Here is a 26802-nt window from a genome sequence, read left to right as displayed (position 1 = left end):
CCGCAAAAATCAAGAAACCCAAGAGAGAGAGAGAGAGAGAAAGAGAAAGAAAGAAAGACAATCCATGATCATAAAACCTCATGCAAAATCCCCCCCACATCAATCCCCTTCAACACAGTCGGATAACACCTGACAAACTCCCTCGTAATCCCCCACCCATCCAACCTCATAAAGGTCTCCAAAAACTCCCCCCTGATAACCAACTCATTCCTCTCATCCCGTTCCAACACGCTGCGCCCCCACGGCCATCTGACCCGAATACAGCACGCCAGGATGCCAAACAAGTCATCCTTCTGCCTTGCGTACGCGCCCCACTCCCTGATCAAGTTCCCGCGCAGCGCAGGCCAGATGATCAGATCGAGACTGGCGGGGTGCGGGATGGTGAGCTGCTCCGGGGTGGGACGCATGAAGGGCGCGAGTTTGATGAATGTGGTGGGCGAGGGGCTGGTCAGCCATTTAGCGTAGTGGTAGCTCAGCCAGCCGAAGGCGAGCCGTTCGGGATCCCGGAGGGGTCGGTGCAGGGAGAAGGTGTAGATTGCGTTGGCGAGGGGGTTGGATTTGGTGCCGTATAATAGGTCCAGCGGGGAGGGGGAGGGCGGGGAGGCGATTATCATGCTGCGGTTGGAGAGGTAGAGCAGCGTGCCGTGGTCGGAGTGTAGGGGGAGGAGGGTGGAGAGGGGTTGAGGGTGAGGGTGAGGGTGAGGGTGAGGGGGTGGGGGTGGCTTTGAAGAGTCTGTGTGGGTGTGGGTGTTTGGGATAGGGGAGTCTCCTGTGGTGGTGACAGGGAGGGGGAGGGGGAGTTCGGGGAGAGCAGTATGGATGGGACTATGAGGTATTGGTGGCTGTGGAGGGAGTGTTGGCTGGCGATATGGGGTGCTGGTTGAGTCGAGACGGCTGTGGTCGTGGTTGTGGCTGTGGTCATCGTGGACTGTATCTGTGCCCTCTTCCCAACCCTGCACAAGAGCCTTCAGCCCCTCCTGTCTCCTCTGGAGAACCTCATTCTGCCTCTGAAGCCCCTCAATCACCTGCAGCAGATGCTGTGCCGCCGAGTCATCGTGATACCGCTCGCAGTGCGCCACCTTGTCCTCCAGCTGGGACGTATACTGCAGCTTCTTATCGCGCAGGGCCTGCTGGGCGCGACGGTCGCGCAGCCGCTTCTTCTCCACCGAGGAGAGGGATCGGGATTCTGACATGGTGGGTGGGCGTGATGATGGTTCAGGGTTGATGGTGCTGGTGCTGGCAGCTCCACGTGGGTTGTACGCCCAGACGCGGTCAGACATCTATCTATGTATCTTCTACCAATGCAGCCGGATGGCGCATAATTTGTGCATACACGGGTGGGTCGGCTGATGGGAGGGCGGCGATTGGTGCTGGTGGGGGCAGGTGTGCGTGGGCGTAAGGCGAGGGATGTGGCGGTTGTCGGACTGCCGGATGAGGATGAGGATGAGGACGAGTCCGGGAGCCCTAATTATTGGGATCCCTTGTTCCCGGCCTATCCCTTGTTTGACCCCGTCGTAATTTGATTAGGATGGCCATTGATATCCAAATATTCCCTGAATGATCAGATTGCGGAATGGCAAAATACATGCGCCAGTCGATTGTACAGGCACGTCATTTCCCATTCTATTCCCATATTATCCCATCGCTGTCATGGTTTCAGAAGGCTGGCTATATTCGACGGGAATTGGAATTCTATCGATCGAATCCAGGGAACATTACATGCACATGGCGGTCATCTTAGTAAAAAAGATAATGTACATGAGTTTCACGTTCCAGTATCTTCTTTCGAAAGGAGCTTGTACAATAATTACCTCCCTGGAACAGTCATCACACTGGTGAATCGGATTCTCCTTTGAGTATCTCAAATGAATGCTTTGCCACACCCCCAAATTCACCCACATTCCAGTTCATTCCAGCGACGGCAATTTCTTTCAGACAGCAATTCACACCATCCCATTCCCGGCTATATATTGACCTCCAAGACCCCATCCTCTCCGTCCTTCCTCAACAATCATCTTACCTCCCTCAATCCTGACATTCTGGCGTACCATCTTCTCAAGGTGGTAACTACATCAAGCATTCTGAGTTGTCATAGCTTCCATGAAGCACTCTACTATGCAACTGGTGTTTCTGTACATACTGGTTTTTGACTCTCCCGCTGACAGAAGAGTCGATGCCCCGATTACAAACTCTCATTCCGAAGCAGGGACATGACCCTATTTCAAAGTCCCTATTGGATGGAGGACTCAAATGCCTGGTCAATACGAGTAAAGGGGCAGAAAAATACGTGGCAAATATGTTGCAGACTAAGACCGTTGGCTTCGCTAATATCAGCCTCTGGCGGACGGTGTCAAGCCAATAAGCGCCGAAACCATCTCGGATGGGGATGGGTCTCATTCAAGGAAATAAAGCAGAGGTCATATGGGAAGGGCGCGTGAGAACCCATACACGCTGGAAAATGTCCAGAATTAAATACATTTCCATCCTTCGGAAAGATCAACAGCCACCGTTTGTCCGTCTTGGACATGACTAGTCGCGGACCACAAAGCCGTACGTCAGAGTTCGGGCCCATCTGTACGCAAGAGGTAAGTGACCCGCGACTGGCTTGACGCACTCGAGCTCTGCCATCAAGGGTCTGCAAGAGACCACACGGGATCCAGCTCCTTTTTACGCCTTTCACACATGTTCTTCGAAGTCTTTTGCGCTTTTATCTGCTCGAAGAGAGCCTTTGCTTTCTCAGTCTTTTGCCAGTCCGCTTCTGGCCCCACAAAATCTCTCAAGGATATCTTCCGGTCAACCTCAGTACGTTGCAGAAGTATGGTTTCGACTTCTGCCGCTGCGTGCCTATTCGGTTTCATGTCCAATGATTCGAAGACCATTAAAGTCATTGAGGATCGTCATGGACTTTGTTGACCTGTTTTGCTCCAGGATAGAGGGATGTCCTGTGGATGTATAAAGGACACTCCCTGGTCGCCATCATTTCGGGTTTAGGCAGTGGGTTCAATGTCCTGGACCCTCCGAACGGGTCTGTTGATGAAGGAGATGAATCCTGACATGAGAGCTGGGCGGAGATGGCATCAATACTGGGTGAAAATAATGGTCTTCAAGAGTCTATGCCTAGCTTGGCGCTGCTCTTCCATCCTAAACCTCTTTGAACCTTTTTGGCACCATGAATTCATTCGAATATATCTTCGACAAGTATCGGGATGGGTTCTATCTTGCATCTCGCCCGACATTATCCGTCTCATAAGGATGGAATGCGTTTCCACTGGTGGTTTGAACACGGCCAATATTCTACAGTATTCCTTTGCCGACCATTGGAATTCGAATCGGAATCTCTTCTCTTTCTCTACGCTGGATATGCAGAACTTCATTGACACATGCATGCCATATCTTTGCCAAAGCCACCCGGAGGTCCTCGAAAAGGGCACCTTGGTCGATCTATGGCTGACATCCACCAATGATACGGACCAATTCTGTCAACCCGCCCAAGATTCTACAATGACCGCTCGTGATGATACTTCTACTGAGCTGGCGTCTATCAGCCAGTGGCTAGATCCAGATCTGCGTAAACCTCTGCGTGGAATAAAACTGGATAGCAATTCCAACGATCAGATGTTATGGCGATGAAACGAGTGTGGCTTTATATTACGTGCTTACTGTTTCTCAACCTATTTTTGACGAGAATCTCGCCATGACCATATAACTACTTCCATCATAATCGAATCTAAGACAAGCCCCACCCGAACGAAAACGGGGAGCTGTCAGTAGTCAGCGAGAGATTTATGTGTGCTCTGGCTCTCCAGGATTGTTTTCTCAAATGTTCCACCCAGTCACACTATCATTAAGCAATAATGTGCGTTTCATCCGCAACACGTCCGAGTGGCTGTCTCGGATTCTTTCGAAACCCACGAATTAATCTATGCTGCAGTATTCTTGCACATCGAGTTACTGTTAGAAAGTTCTCTTGGTGGAGCAAATCAAGCGCATTCTCAGAACCCTGGCCTAGAAACAATGGACGCATTCCATCAGGTCTAGACAGACCACACTAATGGTACATTGGCTGTTTTTGCATCCCGTCCACGCCCCTGACGCACCCTCCCCTCCGCGCCCGCCGATGGCGATGCGTCGTCGATCAAAATGTGTCTCATGAGTCAAAGAAGACAATTTCATGTATGCAGCTGAATAATCTGTCTGGAGCACGCGATAAATGCTTATATCTACTACCCCGGATGCTTCTGCGCCCCCGAGGGTATCTGAAGTTCGATGGTGTTGCTCTCGACCCAAGCAAGCGCTTTAATCACTCTTTTTCCGTATTATCCATTGCAAATATTGTACACCGGTGCCGGGACAATTATAAGAGGGCCCAAGAAGCCTGCGAATACACCAAGTCCAATGATTGCGCTAAAGCTCTTGATCTAGAAGCACATTTTGGGATCAGGACCCGCACTGCACGTTGTTGTGACAGACCAAGCGGAATAGATGAGCACGCAAGGGAATCGACTCTCGATTAGAAGAACTTTTACAAACATCGAAGCGGAGACAAGGCAACTATCTTTCAGTTTTACCGTCCAGTATGCAATCTTTGTCAATATTCGGTCCTGGCAGAACAAGTGGTACGATGCCACTCTGTTGAGCATTTAAAGGCTTAGCTCAAATGATTAAGCTCTTGAAGGGCGTATGAAGGATCATCTCGGGCTGACCTTGCAGCAACAGCAGCAATATTCTGCGAGAGATTCAATATCATTATCCGGTATCTAGTTGCATAATCTAGAAGGATTACTTGAGATATAACTAGACGCAATGGATGTCTCTAGCAATTGTGGTCCAAGATTGCTGAGGAGCTGAAAGTCCCCTGGATGAGGGTCCACAATACCCAAGGGGCCTGGTTCGCTCTGGATGATTATCTTAATGGAGACAGTTATGATGATTGTGGCAAAAAGCTTTTCTAATTTTGATAAGCCGTCGCCGGTAAATACCAAAGCTGCGCAGAAAGTCTATAAAGCTCTTGTCCATCATGAGCATCATGCCGAGACAACGATGTGCCCACCACATAGCTCTGACACCAACACAGTGTTTTAATCCGACCACTGTTCCAGATATTTGCGGCCAATATCACGCGCCACAACAAAAAACGAGGTTCTGGCGTCGTCTATAGGTCTAAGTATTAAGGAGTGTTGAATGGACTGCCTGCCCCCGCCACCACCCATGACTATAAGGGATAGCTTCCGCTGTAACTTCGGGGGACGGCCCTGGCTCTACAGGAACTAGTAAGCAAGGGACTAGCCTTAGTCTATGTCGCAATGCTAACCGGTATAAAGGGTATACAGCTGCTGTATGATAGAGAAAAAAGAGCAGAGCATGGGGGCGGCATGCACCCCTCAAATCCAGAAAGTTGATATCTCATGGAATAATGAATGCGTACTGTTGAGATACGCAATAAACTCGATGAAATGGAAATCTTAATTGATGATGTCTGGAAGGATTTTGAATCCTGGAGGAAGGACTGGGATGATCAAATCAAGATCTATATCTAGCGATTTAGACCGAAACATCCACGTCACCTAGGGTGTACCCCTAGAACAGTCTCATTGGTGGCTTCTTGGCCAAATTGGAGTGAGAAAATTGGGAAAGATAAAAAGCAACAAGAATGGATTGTACTTCCGTCTTCGCCACCCGTACGCAACTGAGGGTCCCTTGAGAATGACAACAAGGATAAAGGTGACATACACATTGGCAGCGCCACTAGTGATGGTGGGTGTTTTCTAGAACGCATGTCTGGTCATACGATGCCGGAAATGGGTAAGATATGGTAAAGTTTGAGATCTTATATGGCATGCATTCAAGCTGCCTACATCGTGGATGTGGAGAGGTCTACACATGAAAGTAGTATCCTCAGTGATGGAAACCGGTTCGCGAGCTTCGGGCTCTTTCCAGGTCGCCAAAAGTGGTCAATTAACGACGGTCTTAGCAGTGACACGGCTGGCTGGTACTTCTCTTTCGCTGGGAATGACACGCTATCATATCACAGTGTCGAACTTTCTATCATCTAGGTCCGATCATGATTTGTATATATTCCTCATTTTGGAATTTACATCATCGACCACATCAAGCAACAAACTGGACAGGTGCAGTTAGTGGCAAGGTCTTAGAGGAATACACCACTGGCCTCCAACGCACTGCACCGCAAACCTAGATGGAAGTGTACATTCACATTGGTACATGCGCTGAGAATTGCAACGCCAAACACCCGAATTAAAAGCCGTGGAACCGTGAAAGTATATCTATAAGATGCCATGCACTCAAAACCGAAATCCACGGAGATTCGAGCCGCAGATTATTCGCCGAATCAGATGAGGTTGTCTTTCTGGTAAATTTCCAAACATCGGCCAGGCTTGAAGGTTCCTCCACCGCTTGAGCCGTAATGCGTTTCAGTTGAAGTTTCTCAATAACAGACTTCGAAGAACTGCTACCTGGCAAGCATACTCTGATTGTCATAATACCCGCTTCTTCCAATGTACCTCCAGCTCTGAGATGCTGGGTGGGGTTTTGGTACATATTCGTGTGGACTTAATCCCTCATAAGTGCTATATTAAACAGGTATTGCCTCACCTGCACGGCGCTCTAATGGCTAAAGCAAATGCAAGCGTCGCCTAGATTTGCAGAATGATGATGTGTTGCTGATTACACGACTCTTGTATCATCCAGCTTGGCTGGTATCAGAGATCGAGAAATGCCACCCCCACCACCCGCGAAGCCGCGCCGCTGGCGCCCCCAGCTCTATCGGTTTCGAAGCACAGATCATGGTATCTTCGGAATATCCTGCAAGAGTTGTTATCTGGGATGCATCCGGTTCTTGAAGCTGTTTCTACCTCAAGTCCATGAGACAGAATGTCTTTTCCATTGTCCAGGCGTGTCGTGATCAGGAATCATGCATACCACCTTTTTCCTCTGTCAGCCGGAGGTAATGATGGTCGGATAATAAATACCTTGGGGTTCATGATTCTCGCGAAGGGAAAGTGCGAGAATTAGACTGCCTTTGACGCAAGCCAGGAAAAAACAGACGGCAAGCCAATGACGCCAAAGATTTTTACTCTGGCTCAACGCGCAGATATCCTTGAACAGAATGATAACGGCGAATTCTCCCACTTTCCAGCCGCAAACCAATACGCGAGTCAACATGCATTACTGCTCCAAGTAAAAACTATCATAGGAAAAGATGGGATATGGCGTGTTTGATGGGAATCAGACATCTAACCTGAAACCGCATTTGCATCGCGGCGAAAGGTCTGAGGTATGCTGGTCGTGGAATTGGTATCTTCGAACGTTTAGTCGCAGCTTGACCCTGAACTACGGAAATTTGGCAACTGGTCAAAGTACTCTATCGAATTCGCCGCACGACGATCGCCGCACAGGCTGTTTCCATCATCCATACCGACAACAGTAGAGGTTCGATCAAGCGAACTATCTGGCTGGCGGGGTTCCGCAAGCACGGCACCGTGGGGTACAGAAGAGGGGCTCTTGAGACAATCTGTACAGATGATCTCGATTACGGTCTGTTGATAGAGAATGTCACCGAATACTCAGGGTTTAACCCGGGCGACAAAGTAGTCGGACGGTGGATAAGGGCACCTTTTCTCTACTCGGGTCTCTCTGTTACCAAGCCTGTCAATCTCGATGACATTACATGAGTGACAGATCGCGGTCTGTGAGCTTTCGATATGATTAACAAACAATTCAGCGTAAGGTATATGAATACAAGTTATATGATATAATCCTTAAAGTCGAAACAGGGTAGAAGGAAGATAGCTGCCGTGGTTTAATTCAAATTTCGGCTGATATTGTTTTTCGAGTGATTTGAGCAAGGAGACTATGTGGATATTAAGGCGTGTTAAAATATCGAAATCTAATTAAATATCTATGTACTAAGGTAGGAGTCTATCACTACTATTAATCAATCTGGACGTAAACCATTACCCTCTCTTCTTCTATCCATCGTCCGTAATTTCATTTCCTCTTTTAGATCATCCATCATCTCCCTTCGCCCTTCTCCTTTCCTCACATCCCCCCATTCTCTATTTTCCCCCGTTAAACCTCTCCCTCACCCTCCCCCCAAACACATAAAACCCATACGGGATAAACACCATCCCGACGCCCAAGAAAGCCAACAACCAAGACGCCCACTGGAGCCCCAGGCGATCATACATCTGGGTAATAAACAGCGGAAAGGCCGCACCACCGCCCGATCTCAAGAAAACCTTGGCGGCCAGCGCGGACGCCGCATACTTCTGATAACTATCGATGATATAGTTATTGACGGCGTAGTAGCACAGGACCATGCCGAAGCCGAAGGCGATGCCGGACGAGGCGGGGCCGACCCAGATGATATGCTTGTAGGAGGTGGCGCCGAGGATGAAGAGCGAGATGGGGACGAAGGGGGCACCGATCAAGGCGCCGATGAGACGGTCTTCGGGGGTGGGGGCACGGGAGAGACAGATGCGGCGGAAGTGTTTCTCGATGTAGGGGGTGGCGATGAGGGAGAAGGCGGCGCCGATGAGGATGGGGATGAACATCAGGCCGATCTGGCCGTCGTTGTAGCCGTACAGCTGGCCGAAGATGACGGGGTAGGCGAAGAAGAAGGCGTAGAGCATGGCGTAGATCAGCACGATGTACATGCACATCAGGTCGAGGACGGGCTCGGTGAGGATCATGGTGATGGGGCGGATCAGGCTGGTGCGGAGGATGTCGCGGAACGAGGGCTTGGTTTTCTCCTGCTCGGTGATGATGAGCGGGTTGTTGGTGGACTTGCGGAGCGAGGCGGCGCGGCGTTTGAGGATCACGGGCGCGTAGGTCTCGGGGATGGAGCCGACCAGCAGGAGGACGGCGCCGACGAAGGCCAGGTTGGTCCAGAAGAACAGGTCCAGACGGTGCGTGCCGACGCTGATCCAGCCGCACACGATGGGCCCGATGACGGGCCCGCAGTAGGGCGCCGCCGCGAAGAAGGCGATGGCCATGCCACGGTCTTCCAGCGGCCAGATGTCGGCGATGGTGCCGCCTGCCAGCGAGAGGCCCGAGCTGGAGAACACGCCGCACAGGAAGCGCGAGACCAGCAGGCCGCCGATGTTGGGGGCGAGCGCGCACGGGATGTTGAACAGGAGGTAGAGCGTCAGCGAGATGATGTAGACGGGCCGCCGGCCGATGATCTCGGAGAGAGGCGACCACAGCAGCGGGCCCACGGCGAAGCCGCATACCATGATGGAGCAGGTCAGGATGGCCACCTCCAGCGAGACGTGGTATTTGTCCTCGATCAGCCCCAGGCCGCCGGTGACGATGGACGAGCCGTACGCGATGCACACCACCAGGAGCGAGGCAATCATCGTCACGTACCACCGGTAGGTGCGCGACCAGTTGAAGGGGTTCTCGGGGTCGTGGAGGGTGAAGGTCACGAACTCGACCGTGTCGCGGGATTTCTCGCGGTCTTCTTCTTCTTCCGAGGAGGAGTTGTCGGGGTGGGACTGGCGGGTGCGGATCCGTTCGAGGGTTTGCTCGGGGACGAGACCCGTGCTGGTCTCGACGGTGTACTCTTCGGGGAAGATGGGGTTGTCTTGACGGCCCACGTCGGGATAGTTGTAGTCCAGAGGGGGGGGGGTCTGCGTGATGCCCTGGTTTTGCAGGCTCGCGCGGGTTTCGGTCCGCAGGATGCCCGGATGGGGGTCCTCGGGGGGATGGGGTGTGGATTGAGACATGGCAGTCGCGGTAGATAGATCAAGTATATTTGGATGATATCTTGGGAAGCGATCGGTAGGATGGGTTGCAGATAGATCCAGTATGCGTCGATGATGTCGGATAGCCTGAGGTTGGCAGAGTTTTCCTTGAATGATAGCTCAAAGCCAAGCTGAAGCAGAAGAATATGATGCTGATGCTGATGTTAAGAGAGTCAGGACACAGCAACTTATATACTGGAGTGTGCGATGATAACTTCATCCATCGATGCGGGCAATCGCCGAACTGGCCGACGCATCGCCGACCGACCGAGTTAGGGCCGGCAGGTGTGCATGCCGACTGCACCACCACCACCACCACCGTCGTGGAACATCCCGAGCCGGATCATTACATCAGATCAGATCTCTCCCTTGTCAATCTGGCATGTGGACGGTCCTGTTCCTGGGACACCGAAACTTAAAACTGTTATGGTCACTCAGGGTCTGCCGCGTGGACCTCTTCGTGAGTGTGTACACCATGGTCACACGCTCGATAGATGGCATCTCTGTGCTACGTGGTATGTAGCACCAGATCTGTCGCACAACATCTCTCTACACTGCACCTTCATCTTCAGTATCTGGTCCCATCACCGTCATCCACATCATCCAGTCCGAACAATCAGTCGGACTCAACCCGCCACGCCAGGGAAGATCGCTCATCATGCGGGATTTGCTGGAAGGTTTTGCAAAAACTCTGCTCAGACCGGACCAAGTTCGGACTGAACTGTGAAGAGTCCGTCTGCGATGACACGTCAAAACGGCAGGGTCGAGCTGGGTGAGTGAGGGAGGATCTAGTGGCCGAAGAGGCCGATAGGATAGGGCAGGGCAGGCCATCTCTCGGCGATGGATCGGCACCGAGGGAATGCCGAGCTGGCCGAGCTGGCCGAGCGATTTGCAGCATTATTAGCTCGTTCGAGAAAATCCCGAGCGCAAATCCTAGCTGCAGGAGACTGTTCCAGACTGACTGACTGACTGACTGGTCCGTTGCGGCTCATATTTCCGAGAACGACAGACAGAGAACGTCATCCGACACGGCAGACATCTGCCCGAGGGCATGCAGACAGACAACAGACAGGCCCACCACCCCCCCCACCATGAATACAGCCTCTGCTATATATGCAATGCAAATGGATTTTTTTCACATGTCATGATTCCCAAACAGACCCTTAACCCCCCACCCCCCCCTTTCTTCCAATCTACCATCTAATCCGAAGCCTGATACTTGGCCCGATACCCCTCCAACCGCGCCATATCGCCCTCCTCGCCCTTCTCCCGCATCAACACGATCAAATCATCCAGCGTGACAATACTCGTGGTCGGCACGCCATACTCCTTCCTGATCTGGCCCATGGCACTCATGCGCGGCGCATCGTCCTCCACACCATGCGCATCCTTGGGGCCGGGCATCTTCTCCAGCCGGTCCAGCGCGACCGCGAACCCGACGACCCGGCCGCCCTGCTTGGCCACCAGATCCAGGGTCTCGCGCATGGCCGTGCCCGCCGTGATCACGTCGTCAATCACCAGCACGGTCTTGTCCTTCAGGCCCGCGCCCACGATGTTGCCGCCTTCGCCGTGGTCTTTGGCCTCTTTGCGGTTGTAGCTGTAGGACACGGGGCCCCAGGTGGCGGGGTCGAGGCGGTTGAGTTCGAGGAGGGTGGCGCACGCGAGGGGGATGCCTTTGTAGGCGGGACTACCATTGGGGGAAGAGGGGGGTTAGTGCATTGAGGGGTGGGATTGGGATGTGGATGGGGGGATAATCGAATCTCACCCGAAAATGACATCCGGCTTCGGGATGGCGGGGTTCTCCCTCAAGAAGCGGATGATGGTGTGGGCGTAGGCAGTGGAGAGGGAAGACAGCAGGGTGGCGGTGTGGAAGGTGCCGGCGTTGAAGAAGTAGGGGGAGTCTGCAGGATCGTTATTATCAGATCAGTCGACCCGACCCTCACACTCCTCGGACCTCCTGAGATGGATGGATGTACGTACGACGACCCGACTTCAGGGTGAAGGTGCCGAAGGTGAGGACGTTGGCCGAGAGGCACGACTCGAGGAAGTCGGTCTTGTAGGCGGGGAGGGTCATGATGTGTGTGTGTGTTTGTTGTATTGGGGAGGAGAGGAGAGGAGAGGAGAGATTGCGGGGGAGTTTGAGGAATTATGGCCCGGGCAGAAAAAACAGCTTCACCCTGGCTGAGTCAGCCCCCGCACTAGCCGGATGGGGATGGGGCTAGGCTGGATGAGGATGGGGTGGGCACGGGCCAGTTCTTATAGTGGGGTTGGTGCCTGAGGCAGTTCCACTACAGGAGATGCAGGATATAATTAACTGGGTGGGTGTTGGAGGGTTTAGGATGATGGTAGGAAGGTGATTAGGAAGAGTTTCTGGCTTACTTGTTGATTTGATGGTGTGTTCCTATCTAAGTATACAGTCTTGTGGCAGAGCAGGGCTGTCTTCCCCGCCTTGTATAGATATTCACTGCCCTAACTTATAGTTATCCCAGACCCTTCTGGAAGGACTTGTTAAGGCACCCTTTTAAGCAAGAACAAAATCAATCAATCAATCAATTATATCCACATGAAATAAAATATCCCCAACACCATGCCTAAACCCAAACGAAACCCACTCACTAGATGACATTCCACGCCCACACCCCTTTACTCAAACCCTGTATCTATCTATCTATACACACATATATATATATATATATACTTCCGCAACAGAAAAAGAAAAATCACTTCAAATTCTGCAAATTCACCATCTCATAATACCGCCCCCTCTTCCGCAACAACTCTTTATGTGAGCCCGCCTCGACGACCTCCCCCTGCTCGAGGAAATAGATCATATCGGCGCGCTGGATGGTACTCAGGCGATGGGCGACGGCGATGGTCGTGCGCCCCTTGGCGGCCTTGTCCAGCGCGGCCTGGACGACCTTCTCGGACTCCGAGTCCAGGGCAGAGGTGGCCTCGTCGAGGAGCAGGATGCGCGGGTTGCGGATGAGGGCGCGCGCGATGGCGATGCGCTGTTTCTGGCCGCCCGAGAGCATGCCGCCTTTGTTGCCGACGAGGGTGTGGAAGCCTTGTCTGGAGGATTATCCATCTTAGCATTATGGGTTTTTTTTTAACTTTTTGTTTGGGGGGGGGGGGGGTTAGGGTTTAAGGGTCAGGGTAAGTAAAGGTCAGGGTAAGTAAGGGTTAGGGTAAGTAAGGGTCAGGGGAAAAGGAAAGAAGAAAGGGAAAAAAAAAAAAAAAAAAAAAAAAAAAAAACATACGGCAACGACATGATAAAATCATAAATATTAGCATCCTTGCAAGCCTGCACCAGAACACTCTCGGGAACATTCTCCCTCTCCGTACAGCCCAACAGGATATTCTCGCGGATGGTCCCATGGAAAAGGGAGGGTTCCTGGCTGACCAGCGCCAGATGACTGCGATAGGACTTCTTCTCCAGGGTGGTGATGTTGCGTCCGTCGACGTAGACCTCCCCGACCTGGGGATCGTAGAACCGCTCCAGCAGCGCGATGGTGGTGCTCTTCCCGCTGCCGCTGGACCCGACCAGCGCCACGTACTGCCCGGGCTTGACGGTGATGTTGAGATGGCGGAGGACGGGCTGCTCGAGACGCGTCGGATAGCGGAAGGAGACGTCGCGGAACTCGACCTCGCCCTGCATGGAGGAGACGTGCACGCCGCCGTCGCGGTAGGCGTGCAGGGAGCGGCTGGCGAAGAGCTTCTTGAACTCGACGGCGGCGTTCTTCGCCTTGCCCATGTCGGGCGCGTGGGAGAAGATGGTGCCCGCGGCCTGGGAGCCGAAGATCACCTCGCTGAAGCAGACGTAGAACTGGAAGACGGTGTATTCGTGCCTGCCGAGCAGGCTGCCGCCGTACCAGAAGCCGAGGGCCATGCAGAGGAAGGGGAGCGCTTGGGAGGAGGCGTACAGGGCGGAGGATTTGAGGATGGGGAGGATGTCGCCGCGGAGCTGCCGGGTCAGTTGCGACTCGTAGGAGGCGATGACCTCGCGTTCCATCGTGAGGGAGGCGACGGTGCGGATGGCCGAGGCCGCCTCGCAGGCTGAGCTGGCCGATCTCTGGTACGCCGATTTGGCGCGCCGCTGGATCTTGTCCAGCATCCAGACCCGGATGAAGCCGCACATCAGGAGCACGGGCACGGCGGACATGCAGACCAGCGCCAGCTTCCAGCCCATGACCAGCGCCACGACCAGCGAGGCGGCCAGGTTGACCGTCACGATCAGGATGGTGCCGAGCGTGACGCCGCTGATGCCGGCCAGTTGCTTCGTCTCCGCCGAGAGCGTCGACGTCAGGGCGCCGGTGGTGTTTTCCTCCCTGTCGAAGAAGGAGATGTCCTGCTGGAGCATGGCGCGGAAGGCCTGGCTGCGGGCCCGGAAGATCATCCGCTCGGAGCTGTAGGCGAAGAGGGTGCCCTGGAAGCTGTAGACGCAGAGCGTCACGCAGCCCATCATCAGGAACATGAGCGACCAGAAGGTGGCCTCGTGGCGCAGTCGGGGGTACTCGGTCGGGGGCAGGCTGAGGGTGTTGACGGCTTTGGCGAACAGCACGGCCTGCGAGGGCTGGATGCCGCCGGCCACGATGGAGGCGGCGAGGCCCAGGATCATGATGGGCCATTCGGGCCGGTTGAAGGAGGCGAGGAAGGCGAAGAGGGCCCAGAGGGAGAAGGTCTGCTTCTTCTTGGAGGGCAGCTGGGGCAGGAAGAGCGACATGCGCGTCATGCGGTGGCGGCGCCTGGCGCCGCTCTTCAGGCCGATGTCCGAGGCGTCGTCGTCCAGGAGGTCTTCGGTGGGGGGGAGGTGGTCGTCGTCGAAGAGGAAGGTCATGGACTCGTGGCGTTTGGCGGCGTCGCGCTGCTTGATCTGCTGCGCCTCGACCATGTCGCGGTAGACGCCTTGCCGGCCCATCAGCTCCCCGTGGGGCCCCTGCTCGACGATGTGTCCATTGACGAGGACGACGATGTTGTGGGCCTCCTGGATGGTGGCGAGACGGTGCGCGATGACGATGGTGGTGCGGCCCTGGGAGGCCTTGTCGAGGGCCGCCTGCACGATCTCCTCGGATTTGGCGTCCAGGGCCGAGGTGGCCTCGTCGAGCAGCAGCAGCCGGGGGTCCTTCACGACGGCCCGCGCGATGGCGATGCGCTGCTTCTGCCCCCCCGACAGCGAGCACGAGCCGATGTTGGTCTCGTAGCGGGCCGGCAGCGCCATGATGAAGTCGTGGGCGTTGGCCATGCGCGCGGCGTCGTGGATGCGCTGGGTCATGCGCGCCTCGGGCTCGTGCTCGTAGCCCGACCCGATGAGGCCGAACCGGATGTTCTCGTAGATGGTGGCGGCGAACAGCCGGGGCTCCTGCGACACCAGGGCCACCTGCTGGCGCAGCCAGCGCAGGTTCAGGTGCTGCAGGTCGTGGCCGTCGAGGGTGATGCGGCCGGCCACGGGGTTGTAGAAGCGCTCGATCAGGCCGATGACGGTGCTCTTGCCCGACCCCGAGGGGCCCACGAAGGCCGTGGTCTTGCCGGCGGGGATGTAGACGCTGAGGTCGTTGGTGACGATGACCTCGGGCCGCGAGGGATAGACGTGGCGGATGTTCTGCAGCACGATGTTGCCCTTGACCTGCTGGAGGGTCAGGCCCAGCTCGGACGAGGCATCCAACGGCGACGGCCGGTCGATGGTGCCGTACAGCTTCGACGCCGCGGCCACGGCGGTGGAGATGGCCTGCGAGTTGGGGGCGACGTTGCCCAGGTGGTAGGAGCCCAGCATGATGGCCATCAGGATGGTCAGGATGTCGCCCGCCTGCACGCCGTCGTCGCCGTGCACCAGGAAGATGCTCCCCCGCCAGAAGCCCAGGCTGTAGTTCAGATGGATGCACGACAGCATCGCGCCCACCATGATGGCGAAGGTGATCTGGGCCCTGCGCGCCGGCCCCTCGGACGCCTGCAGGTGCCCGTCGTACTTCCTCGCCAGCACCTCCTGCGCGTCGAAGGCCACCACCGTGCGCACCGAGTCGAGGATGTCCTCGGCGAAGCTGCCGCTCTGCCCCTGGCACTCCAGCGCTCGCTTGCTGTGGACGGTCGTCACCATGGACCCGCCGCCCATGATGACCAGCAGGGCGATCAGCGTGGCGCTGCAGATCAGCGCCAGCTTCCAGTACTTGATGTACGCGATGAGGAAGGCCGTCACGAAGGTCGACAGCCCCGTCAGCGCCAGGCCCACCTTCTCGGAGATGCCATCCTGGATCAGGTTGGTGTCGGCGGTGATGCGCGTCGTGATCTCGCCGGCCCCGAGGTTGTCGAAGAAGGCGATGTTCTGGCGCAGGATGGCGCGCAGGTACTCGATGCGGATGCGCTGCACGACGTGGTCGCCCGTGTAGATGAAGCCGGCGGTGGCGATGTAGATGGTCAGGAACTCGGCGATGGCCAGGTAGATGAAGTAGACCACGTAGCGGTTGAGCTCGCTGTGGAAGTGCTCGTACGTGATGGTGCCGACGACGATGTCCTGGAAGGTCGAGGTGAGGTTGCCGAAGAGGACCTGGAGGATGGGAGGATGAGCCGTGGGATCCAGAATGTGAATTGTTCCGAAAGGGGGGGGTTTCTCACAGTGAATAACGGCAGGGCTGCCCCGCCTGCGATGGAGGCGAGAGAGCTGACGATGATGATGGCAATGTCCCAGCCGGTGGCATAGCGATAGATGCCGAAGAAGCCCGGGGTGGAAGGTAGGGCTCGCAGTTGCTTGTCGAGGATGTCCTTCTCCAGGTCGGACAGCGAGATGGCCGTGCTCTCGGTGGAGGGAGACTGCATCGATCCATCAGTCTCATTCACGATGTGTCGATGTGTCCAAGAATCACCCACCTTGGGAAGCTCCTTCAGCGAAATGTCCTCATTCCACTTCATGGTGCCGCGAGGATGTCTACAGCTGTCGCGGTCCCTGTCACTGACTGTCACCGGCCAGCCTGGAGCATTCCTCTGAGAAAAAGAAGTACCGGTATAGTATTTGACCTCTGCGACCGGGGTAAAAAGGTAAAAAGCGAAACACCACGGCCCCAAAAGGTTCCCGGAGACGAAAGTCAGAGAGAGTCCAACCCAGTTGGATGGAGGTATCCCTTCATCCGTATCAACAGTCACATGGACCAACGGACCGACCAACCTATACCTGAAACCGAGATGAAGGGTCCTGGGAAACGCCCTCCAATCCCACGGAACGTCAGCAGATCGCGACCCTCCTTATTCTCCAGTGTCCACCAGAGTCTCAGCGGTGCAGCGATGCGGCAACTCTTGCAAACCGTTCTCGTCGCAACTTTATTATCGCTCAAGACCGAAAAATTGGGTCATCCGGCAAGTGGCCCGTGTGGTGGAACCGGGCGTTTCAACTGTGCCCGCCACTGATCCGATCGCCAGGCACGGATCCAATAAACCCCAATATTAGGGCTAGCCGGGGGCCACCACCACCACCACCACCACTCCGCCACTCCCTGAGATCTATCGTTTCTCGCAATGATCCACCGGAACAAGCCTCCCGTTTCAGCCGTAGATCGGGTTTGTCGGATATTACAGCCCGCATGGAATTGCACTGGCCGCACTGGCCGTTGACTAACGGTGGTGGTGAAACCCGCGGGTTCGGGCGATTGACTCGCTTCGCGGGGACTCATTTTTGAGGTCGAGCCGTGGGTTTGGCAGATGACACCATCCAACGCCGTGTTTGACTCGGCCCTGTGCCAAGTCTAAGTCTACGCAGGTGTGGGATAATCCTAATACTCGTATTGACGTTTTGCCATTTTGCATACTAGAAACTATGGTGTTGCACTGAAACCTTTGACGTGGGTATAACATGAGATAGGTAGAAAGGTAAAAAAAAAAATAAAAAATAAAAAATGAAAAAATGACATATCCAAACGGTCCACCAGGACAGAAATCCACCAGGAATGAATGAGAGACGACAGACGATTCGTGTGTGTGAGTGAAAAAAAAAATCACAATGAAGGAAAGTGGCTTTCGAATATCCAGCGAAAGAAGAAAAAAAAGATAAACCCCCCAGGGAATGAATGCATGGAATGAATGCATGGAATGGGTGCAATGGGTAAAGACACAAGGAGTGTTAATACTGCCTCCGCTGCAGCTTCAGCTTCAGGTCGGGCACCTCCCAGAAGGCATAGCAGCGACTCTCGCGCTGCCAGTCCTTGACGGGGCCGACGTACTCGGCCTCGTACTCCATGAAGAAGGAAGCCAGGGTGAGCTGCATCATCTGCTTGGCGAAGTACTTGGCGACGCAGGACCGACTACCGACCAGGAACGGCTGGACGGCCTCCTTCTTGTCGGTCGAGCCGGGCTCCGTCCAGCGCTCGGGGATGAACTCGTACGGCTCATTGAAGTACTCCGGGTTGTGATGCAGCGCGAACAGCGAGGTGCAAATCTCCGTCTGCGACAGGTCACGAGTCAGTTGGGGCTGTCCGGGTCCGAAACACGTCAGATTCAGATAGTATGGATGGAGAACACTCACCCCCGCGGGAATGTACGTCCCGTCGACATAGGCTCCGGGTGAAACGCGAGGTCCACCCAGTGGCACGGGCGGGTACAGGCGCAGCGACTCGGTGATCACGGCATTCAGGTAGGGCAGGCCCTCGGCGACGTGCCCTGAAACATCGTCCGGGGAGGCGAAGGCGGCCTGCAGCTCGGCCACCAGCCTGGCGTTGGCCTCCGGGTGCGTCAGGACGAAGTAGATGGTGGCGCAGAGGGCGTTTTGCGTCGTGTGGAACCCGGCCAGCATGATGGCCGAGAAGTTCTCGGCGATCTCTGGAACGTCCAGCTCGCTGGTGTTGGCGCGTTCCATCACCTCGACCATGATGTCGCGGCGGTTGTGTGGCGCGATCAGCTGTCTGGGTCGGAGTCAGTGCCGGTGGCCTGTCTTCGTCCCGATGGAGGGATCCGACTTACTCGTTGATGAGACGCATTCGGGCCTGCTCGGCGCGGGATCGCACGCCCTTGCGGATCAGGTAGCGCAGCATCAGCTTGATCAGGGTGGGCACGCCCGAGCCGGCGAATTGCTCGCGGATGGTGGCCCAGAAGAAGATGCGGCTGAGCTGCTCCGTCCAGAAGTAGGGCTTGCCGCGCTTCAGGCACCCCAGCGACTTGCCCAGCAGCACCTCCGACACCGTGTCGACCGAGTGGCAGTACAGCAGGCGGTTGAGGCTGATGGTGCGGGTCTTCTCCAGCGTGGCGTTGATGACGCCGTGCAGGCGCTGCGTGCATTCAAGGATCACATTGCCGTGCGCCTGCATCGCCCCGGGCGTCATCGAAGGGCCGAAGAGCTTGCGGACCGTGGCGTGGTAGACCGGGTCGCTGGCCGTGAAGATGTTGCGGCGCGAGATGCCCTTGTAGAAGCTCGTCTTGAGGAAGGCCGAGCCCTTGCCGGTGCCCGCGCCATAGATGTTGCGCAGGCCCTTGAGGGTGTTGGTCGTGGCCTGGCCCGGGGCAAAGCGAGCAATGTTGCCGTACGACTGGTGCAGCGAGTGGAAGTAGTGGGCACTCTTGCCGAAGACAAAGTGGTACTTGGTGCCGGCCTGGAGGACAATTAGCTGGCAAAGTCTCTGGCCCATCGACCGCATGGGACATACACCGCAGCAGAACAGGTCGAAGAACGACCCGGGGACGCCCTTGATGGTCGGGCCCTTAGGGAGGGTCTTGATGAGGATGATGAGAATCCAAGGCACCTGACAATTAGCCTTCACCCGGCCACACGAGGTTGCTTCTTCAGCGGAACATACCAACACAATGGCCATGACCGGCAGGGACATTATGGTCGGGTGGAATTCGGGCATCTGGCCCGAGGGCAAGGCCATAGCGAACACCATAGTAACGAAACGATTGTGATAACGAGGGCAGCAAAGAATGAATGAACACGACAGAGACCGAGTCTGTGGAAGGAGAACTCCAGCGCTGTTTCTTGATCTATTTATCTAGCCAGGAACTACTGGCCAGGCTTGGCGATGTTACAACCCTACAAGGGCCGGGTTGGGGTTGCTAACCTAGATTCCCCAACGGTATGGAGCCAGAGCCAGAGCAAGACCGGTCATGCGATGTATTTTTTTTTCCCCTGCTTCAATCTCATTTCAGCCGTCGGTCCCTAAACCCATCGGGCAAATCCTCGGCCCAAACCCCCTATCTGCTAAGCATGGTGTGGTGGTGGATAGAGTTAAATGGAACCCCGGATTCAGGGTTGAGTGGTTTCCCCTGCCCATTTTTGGGAGATCTCCGTTTCCGACGACCCACGACCCACTCCTTTTCCCCCCGGCGGCACTTGCTTCCATCTCATCTACCAGAAACCGCCTCGTTACTCGCAGGTGTCGCAGGTTCGGATGTTTAAAAAGGGTCCGGCCGCGGCCCTTCCTCCTCCCTGCACTGACACACATCCATCCGCTGGGCTCAGCTGTTTCACCCTAGTTTCGACACATCTCCGGGGCTTCTGCGTGGCTTCTGCGTGACTTCTGCGTGGTCACTGGCTCCCCCCCCTTTCTTTTATTCCATTCTTCGAATACACGCATTGGGTTTCTGGTTAAATTCTCTGCGAGTTCCCACCCGACACGGCAACTCTGGCCATTGAGCATTCATTCATTCATTCGTTTCCTCTGACTATGACCCAGCATCCGACCCGTGTGCTCTTCTTGGCCAACAGCGAACATGGCCAAACGAACATTATCCTGGCCATCACGCATGAGCTCCTCGTCCAGGGCGACGTCGAGGTCCATATCGGCTCGTTTCCCGTCCTCGAGCGACGGGTGGAGAAGCTTCTGGCAGACAATGCATCTGCTTATGACGACGCCTTCCGGTCGCGCATTCACTTCCACCCTGTGAGGGGCCCATCCAACACGGACGTCTTCATCCGCACCGGCAAGCGCGGGGCGTTTCACCCCCCGGGCTACCATGGCGCCGTCCTGGGCTTCCAGTCCCTGTGCGAGGACATCTGGGGCTGGACCGAGGACGAGTACGTCGACATCTACGAGAGTTGTGTCGACATCATCCACGAGGTGAAGCCGTCGGCCATCGCCATCGACTTCTTCTTCCTGCAGGGCCGCGATGCTGCCTACAACACCGGCCACACGGCCATCCTCATCAACACCACCTCCCTGAGCCACATCGTCCTGGGTATGCAGCCCTACTCCGCCGCCCTGTGGAAATACCCACTGTAAGTCTTGCCCAACTCCCATATCATTCAACCTCCCCCCCCCATATCATCATCTCCCCGGCTAATCCCCCCCACAGACCGGGCACCGGGTTCCCCTACCCGATCCCCCTGCATCTCATCCCCTTCAACACCCTCGCCGTCCTCAAGACGGCCAAGATGTACCATGGCAGCGGCCGTCGTCGGGAGATCCGCGAATGGCGCATCAAGCACAAGATCCACGGGCGGTTCCCCTTCGCAGACGCCTGGCGACCGGACCGGTTCCACATCTCGCCGGGGCTGAAGGAGCTGGATTGGCCGTTCAGCAACGTGCCCGACAACATCCTGCCGGCGGGGCCCATCCTGCTACCCACAGCGTCCGTCGAGAAGCAAGACCCCGAGATGGCGCGCTGGCTGGGCCGCGCGCCCACCATTCTGGTCAACCTGGGCACGCTGTACGCGCCCGACCCCAGGGTGGCCGAGGAGATTGCCACGGGCCTGAAGGGCTTCCTCGACGGGTGGAGGGGCGTCAAGATCCAGATCCTCTGGAAGCTGCCCCTGCATCCGCACGACGAGGGCGATATCTACGCCCACGCCATCAAGCCGCTCAAGCAGGAGACCGACGAGGGGAGCGTCATCATCCGTCCCTGGTTTGAAGTCGAGCCCATGGCTATGCTGCAGACGGGGAATATCGTCTGCTCCGTCCACCACGGCGGTGCTAACTCGTGGTATGAGGCTATCCAGTATGTGGGCCCCTCCCCCTCTTCCTCATTCTCTCCCTCTTTCTCTCCATCTCCTCCTCCTCCTCCTCATCCCCTTCTCCCCCCAAAACTAACAATCCCCCTTAGAAACGGCGTCCCCCATGTCGTCCTCCCCGCCTGGCAAGACTGCTACGAGAACTCCGCACGGGCCGAATGGCTAGGAATCGGCGTGTACGGCAACAAGAGCCGAGCGCCAAACATCAGCTCGCGCGAACTCAGCAAAGCCCTGCTGACGGTGATGAACAACCCGTCCTACAAGGCCAAAGCCACGGAGATCGCCAAGCTCTGCCGCAAAGAAGGGCGCATCACGGCGGCCGAGAAAATCGCCGAATTGGCACGCAACCCCGAAAAAGCGACGGCGATCCACATCCCCACCGTCTTGAAAGAAGACCTGCCCCCTCTCTACACCCTGACGAACCGCGCCGGGCAAGAACTCACCACGGCCCAGCAGCCCCGGACAGAGGGGAAAGCCGCACGACGAATCTCCCTCCTGACCGACATCGCGCAAACGACGCTGATGACCCTCCTCTGCAACACGTGGTTCCTGCTTCCGGTGATGGGATACTCGCTGCTTCTGGTCCCTCGACTCCGGCTGCTCGCACTGCTCTACATCCTGTACATCAGGTACGTCTCGACGGCACATAAGTCGGGGACGCTGCCGCTCCGCAACGACGCGTTCCGGACAAGCTGGATCTGGAAATCCTTCGCCGCGTACTTCCCCCTCGCCCTCTACCGGAGCGCTCCCCTCTCGCCTCGCCGGAAATACATCTTCGGCTACCATCCGCACGGCATCGCGCTGCGGGGCGCGGTGGGCGCCTTCGCGGCCGATTCGGTCAATTTCTCCGCGCTTTTCCCCGGGATCACGAATACCCTGCTCATGAAGGATACGTTCTTCTATCAGCCGCTGCAGCGGGAGTATCTCCTCTCGCTGGGCGCGAGCGGCGTGTCCCGCTCGTCGTGCCTGAAGCATCTGACGCGGGGCGGACACGACGAGCGGGGCATGGGCCGCTCGATCACGATCACCGTGGGCGGAAGCCGCGAGTATAACGTCGCGCGGCCGGGGACGATGGGCGTGGTGGTCAAGATTCGCAAGGGGTTTGTGCGGATTGCGGTGGAGACGGGCGCGGATCTGGTGCCTGTGGTGGCGTTTGGGGAGAACGAGCTGTTTGATGTCGTTGATCCGCGGTCGAGTAGTGTCGGGGGTCTGGTGGCGAGGGTGTGGGAGGGGGTCGTGGGCCATAGGGTTGCGTTTTCCAGGGGCAGATGGGGCATCTTCTGCCCGTGGAGACGGCCGCTGAATGTCGTCGTGGGGAGGCCCATCGAGGTGCAGCAGCAGAGGTGGGAGCCCGATGAGAAATATATCGATCAGGTCCATGCCGAGTATGTCCAGGCGTTGGGCGAGTTGTGGGAGGAGTGGAGGGATACGTTTGGCGTGGAGAGGGATGTGAGGTTTGAGGTGGTTGAGTGAGGAGGGAGAGGTATTCATCGGGAGGAGGAGTTTGGGTTGGTGTATACTATATAATCTTTTGGTTCGATTTCATGGACTGGTTCCAATTTGGCTTTGGGGAGTTTGTAATTCGTGTAGCAACGCCTTCTATGCTGCGGAATGCTGACAGACTGTATCCAACCCTGCAATTTCCGTAAATGTGATGATATTGTCCCCCTGCGTGGATAAGAAGTGAACTCAACGATGTATGTTTTGTATGAGGGCATGATTCTGCCCCATCGGCAAGAAAGACCCGCGAGACAGAAAGCCAGCACCAGGGGCAACATGGTGGGACGTCTCCTGATTCGGATATCAACGTTCATGCTTATTCGGGGCTCCACCGGCTCCACTTTGCTTGGGTTCGCACAAATAGCCGTGCGTTCTTGTCTGAATAATATGCTGATACAGTCTCAGACCGGAGGTTGTTTCTTCTTGATGAAGTCAATAGAGCTAGCTTCCTCGTTGGATGGAAGTAGTGCCGAAATCGAGGATCTGGTTAAAGTCTGGGATGTTGAAAAAGCGGATCTGAAGCCTGACAAGAGGGGCTATGAATTCTATTTGCAGAGTTACGCACTTGCGGTGACGCTCGCGGAGAAGATCGACAATCTTCCATTGCTTTTTCATCGTGATATCTATGAGGAGTCGGATTGGGAGGAGTCTGTCACTCAAGAGAGATTGTTTCTGAAGGCCTCTCGGGATAAAGCTTCGCAAGTGGAAGAACGTTTGATCTGGACGAGGGTGGAAGATATCTGGGGGAAGGGACCACTGGAGATGCTCCAGGATAAAGAGGGGAGCAGACCTTTCGCTTTCCTTTTCAGCTCACTGGCTGAATATGAAAGTGACTGGTTCAAAGTGGCAAGACGTCTGAGCTGCATTGTCTATGAGCGTGTTGCTGAAAGTTACAATATACCTTCGTCGTCAGTCCCCGGCTCCCAGCATATCGGTGCCATGAGACGCGATATTCTGAGTTTATGGAACGGTATCGACTCTTCCGAAGGGTCCGAACTCTTTAACGACGATGAGATGACCGGTATACGCGTAGAGTTGGGCGAAAATGGGTTGATTGTCCCTAGAGTATATTAGTGAAAATTCAAAAAGCTCACAGGGCAACGGGAGTTTGGGAAAGCCAGTTTTGATAGGATACTGGAATGCAGTGGTCCTTCGCCAAAACTGGGACGGGGATGCACGTTTACCTTTTCTTATCCTTTGAGCTTTGAGCTTTTTATAATATTGAATGGTCATTTCTGCGTTGACCACCGGACAGAGGAAGTGAACAACAAAGAGATCTAGCCAAGAGAAACTATACCAGGAAAATTGCAAAACGAAAAAAGAAAAGAGAAGACCAGAGTAAAAGGTGGCAAAGGGAGAGGCCTCCTAGCTGAATTGGCGTTCGGGCGTTTTCTCAGTATTTACTCATGAATTTAGGTATTTTACCGATAAATTCCTCAATTATATTTGGTAGCCAGAGATATCAAAAAGGACTATCTGGTTGACCCTATTTCCTTAGAAGCCGTTTCCATCTCCTCGGCATTTGCGCTCAAACACCGATAGTCGTTAAATAGAGGTCAGCTTCAGGTATCTGCAGCTTACCACTCAGTCTTCCTGTCATGCAGAGACTTTTCCTTCTTAAACAAAAAGAGTTCCGGACTAAACCGGACGCTAATCAAGGATGTCGTGGGCTAACTGACTAGGCTCATCTCGACCCCTGCATAGCGCATCTTTTGAATGGGAAAATATTTTTCCTAGAAGAAGCTGAACCTTCTCTCGTCAAGATAGTTCACCCTTGAGTCTCTTCATTTCTAGAAGTCCCATCATGTTGATTCCCCGCATAAGATCTTCCCTGAGACAAGTAGGGGTGTTGGAAAACGTTGTTGCCTACGGCTCTAACGTCTTTCCCCAGGGCACAAAGTCCGAGGCATCAAGTACCAAGATGATAGATATTCATCTTCGGAGTCCCCGACACATACCAATTCCACAAATTAAACATCATCAAACAGCACCGACACCACTACTCAGGAGTTGCATCTCTCGGACCAGGATTCGTTTCCGCATTGCAAGACAAACTTGGGGCCGGAATCTCCTTTCACCCGTTCATCAACATCAATAGCCGGCTAATCAAATACGGTGTCGTAAACACATATACTCCCCATCGGGATCTGTCAAGATGGGAAACATTATATCTGGCCGGCCCACTGCAAAAGCCAGTTCTAGTCCTCACGGATAATCCCGCTGTCAAGGAAGCGAATGAATCCAATCTCCGATCCGCTATCCGTGTGGCGATGCTGTTACTCCCTGAGACATTCACGGAGCGGGCGCTGTATACCACCATCACGGGGCTCTCTTACAAAGGAGACCCGCGAATGGATGTCGGGGGCGACAATCCCCACAAGGTGGAGAATATTGTTCGAGACCAGTTGGTGCACTTTCGGGATCCGTATTCGGGCTTTCTGCGAGGATCCAGCGGCGTTTCGCTTCTGGGATTGGATCTGTCTGATACGGAGGGAAACGCCAGGATCCAGCAGGATAGTTATGGATCCGAGTGTCCGAGCGGGTCTGGTCGAAAGACTTCCCCGGTGCTTTTCGGGAACGGGTTTATGATAGGTTTCGAGGTAGGCTTGGCGGTCGAAGCGAGGATATGGGACGCGTGGTTGTGGGAAGTACTGTCCTTCAACGAGAGATTGAACAGGCAATCCAGGACACTGTTCGATGGCCGAGGTTTGTGCAGACGCTGGAGAGTTGTGTTACTGCGGGGGTGGGGAAGAGCTGGAGATATGGTGGTTTGTCCCTTCAGATGTATGGAATCGGAGCTCCACGGGTGGGTCAGTCTCCAGATCAGTGAATATTTAGTCAGCAAAATTCCAAGTTCCTCAGCTCCATAACTATCGTGTTTCCTCCTTCAACCTGACCACATCCTCCAACTGTGATATCTCAATCATATAGAGCTCTATGACACCTACTTTGATGTTGCCATGTTTCCCAACCACGAGAAACCTACCTCCTCTGCTCATAGTTGTGCCAAGCCTACTAACAAACCTGACAACAATTACCAGTCACGTTCAACAAATCCTTCCCCAGCCAATGCCGCATCAAAGCCAATCTACGATTGAATTCCGCAGCCGGTGGAGACAGACCCAAGCCCGCGCTACCGTTCTACCCGAGGAATGGGGATCCTGCCATCTCGCTTAGCCGGGCCCTAATTAATCTCAGACATCCCGCATTCCGATCGATCCGCGTGGTTGGATGGACGATGACAGTCTGCATTCTCCACCGGATGGCACTGGAATGTTTGTTCAGCAGACTTCGAGGATTGTTCCCGGCGAATAGGCTGGTTTTTACTGAAGAACTGCTTTACAGCACCGATCTTCTGTGGATAATGGAATGAATGAGCCAGGCTGAAACGCTAGTCATATTCCCAAAGGCGACAGTTCGAGTGCTTCATGGTCTCAGTCATGCATATAGTATAGAGTATAGGCATCTGACAGCCACTGGCTAAGCGCCTCGATGCGATGCCACGGATACACAACCGAGAATGTGAAACAAACTAGTTCGACAAGAGGGCAACATCATCCTGGGCAGCTGAGAATTCCATAGAATCCTTCATCAAATCGATTCAAGCTGGAACCACTCGGTCCT

General features: G+C 55.0%; 8 protein-coding genes across 8 annotated transcripts; 2 read left to right on the top strand and 6 right to left on the bottom strand.

The window, feature by feature from the left end:
* Window positions 1-62: 62 nt before the first annotated feature.
* BO70DRAFT_217892 (bZIP transcription factor) lies at window positions 63-1237 on the bottom strand. Its single transcript, XM_025538702.1, has one exon. It carries the CDS (start codon window positions 1191-1193, stop codon window positions 69-71), a length of 1125 nt encoding a protein of 374 aa, XP_025400465.1. The 5' UTR covers window positions 1194-1237; the 3' UTR covers window positions 63-68.
* Window positions 1238-2555: 1318 nt separating this feature from the next.
* BO70DRAFT_217890 (uncharacterized protein) lies at window positions 2556-3065 on the bottom strand. The gene has a single exon (XM_025538701.1). The coding sequence runs from the start codon at window positions 2886-2888 to the stop codon at window positions 2628-2630; it is 261 nt and encodes an 86-aa protein (XP_025400464.1). The 5' UTR covers window positions 2889-3065; the 3' UTR covers window positions 2556-2627.
* A 4821-nt stretch (window positions 3066-7886) lies between these two features.
* Window positions 7887-9928, bottom strand: BO70DRAFT_360763 (MFS transporter). The gene has a single exon (XM_025542865.1). It carries the CDS (start codon window positions 9744-9746, stop codon window positions 8076-8078), a length of 1671 nt encoding a protein of 556 aa, XP_025400463.1. The 5' UTR covers window positions 9747-9928; the 3' UTR covers window positions 7887-8075.
* A 1036-nt stretch (window positions 9929-10964) lies between these two features.
* On the bottom strand, window positions 10965-12297 carry BO70DRAFT_386279 (orotate phosphoribosyltransferase; the record flags this gene model as incomplete). The annotated part of the gene is made up of 3 exons (XM_025545810.1): window positions 11745-12297; window positions 11530-11665; window positions 10965-11451 (listed from the first exon to the last, which is right to left on the bottom strand). Exons 1-3 carry the CDS (start codon window positions 11836-11838, stop codon window positions 10965-10967), a joined length of 717 nt encoding a protein of 238 aa, XP_025400462.1. The 5' UTR covers window positions 11839-12297.
* An 80-nt stretch (window positions 12298-12377) lies between these two features.
* On the bottom strand, window positions 12378-16661 carry BO70DRAFT_312110 (putative ABC multidrug transporter; the record flags this gene model as incomplete). The annotated part of the gene is made up of 4 exons (XM_025540205.1): window positions 12378-12833; window positions 13022-16299; window positions 16368-16562; window positions 16620-16661. 4 exons carry the CDS (start codon window positions 16659-16661, stop codon window positions 12485-12487), a joined length of 3864 nt encoding a protein of 1287 aa, XP_025400461.1. The 3' UTR covers window positions 12378-12484.
* A 922-nt stretch (window positions 16662-17583) lies between these two features.
* BO70DRAFT_423017 (benzoate 4-monooxygenase cytochrome P450) lies at window positions 17584-19625 on the bottom strand. The gene is made up of 5 exons (XM_025547578.1): window positions 19529-19625; window positions 19379-19474; window positions 18699-19324; window positions 18265-18640; window positions 17584-18183 (listed from the first exon to the last, which is right to left on the bottom strand). Exons 1-5 carry the CDS (start codon window positions 19613-19615, stop codon window positions 17863-17865), a joined length of 1506 nt encoding a protein of 501 aa, XP_025400460.1. The 5' UTR covers window positions 19616-19625; the 3' UTR covers window positions 17584-17862.
* Window positions 19626-20395: 770 nt separating this feature from the next.
* Window positions 20396-23151, top strand: BO70DRAFT_428018 (Diacylglycerol acyltransferase family; the record flags this gene model as incomplete). The annotated part of the gene is made up of 3 exons (XM_025547932.1): window positions 20396-20946; window positions 21024-21665; window positions 21771-23151. The coding sequence occupies 3 exons, from the start codon at window positions 20396-20398 to the stop codon at window positions 23149-23151; spliced, it is 2574 nt and encodes an 857-aa protein (XP_025400459.1).
* Window positions 23152-25109: 1958 nt separating this feature from the next.
* On the top strand, window positions 25110-25646 carry BO70DRAFT_254129 (phosphatidate cytidylyltransferase; the record flags this gene model as incomplete). The annotated part of the gene is made up of 1 exon (XM_025538830.1): window positions 25110-25646. A coding segment is annotated over one exon (537 nt), but the record flags the coding sequence as incomplete, so codon positions are not given.
* Window positions 25647-26802: the final 1156 nt, after the last annotated feature.

Source organism: Aspergillus heteromorphus (assembly GCF_003184545.1).
Source record: "Aspergillus heteromorphus CBS 117.55 chromosome Unknown BO70scaffold_8, whole genome shotgun sequence".
Taxonomy (NCBI): Eukaryota; Fungi; Ascomycota; class Eurotiomycetes; order Eurotiales; family Aspergillaceae; genus Aspergillus; species Aspergillus heteromorphus.
Note: the sequence above shows the minus strand (reverse complement) of the source record. Positions and strands in the feature narration are given on the sequence as shown.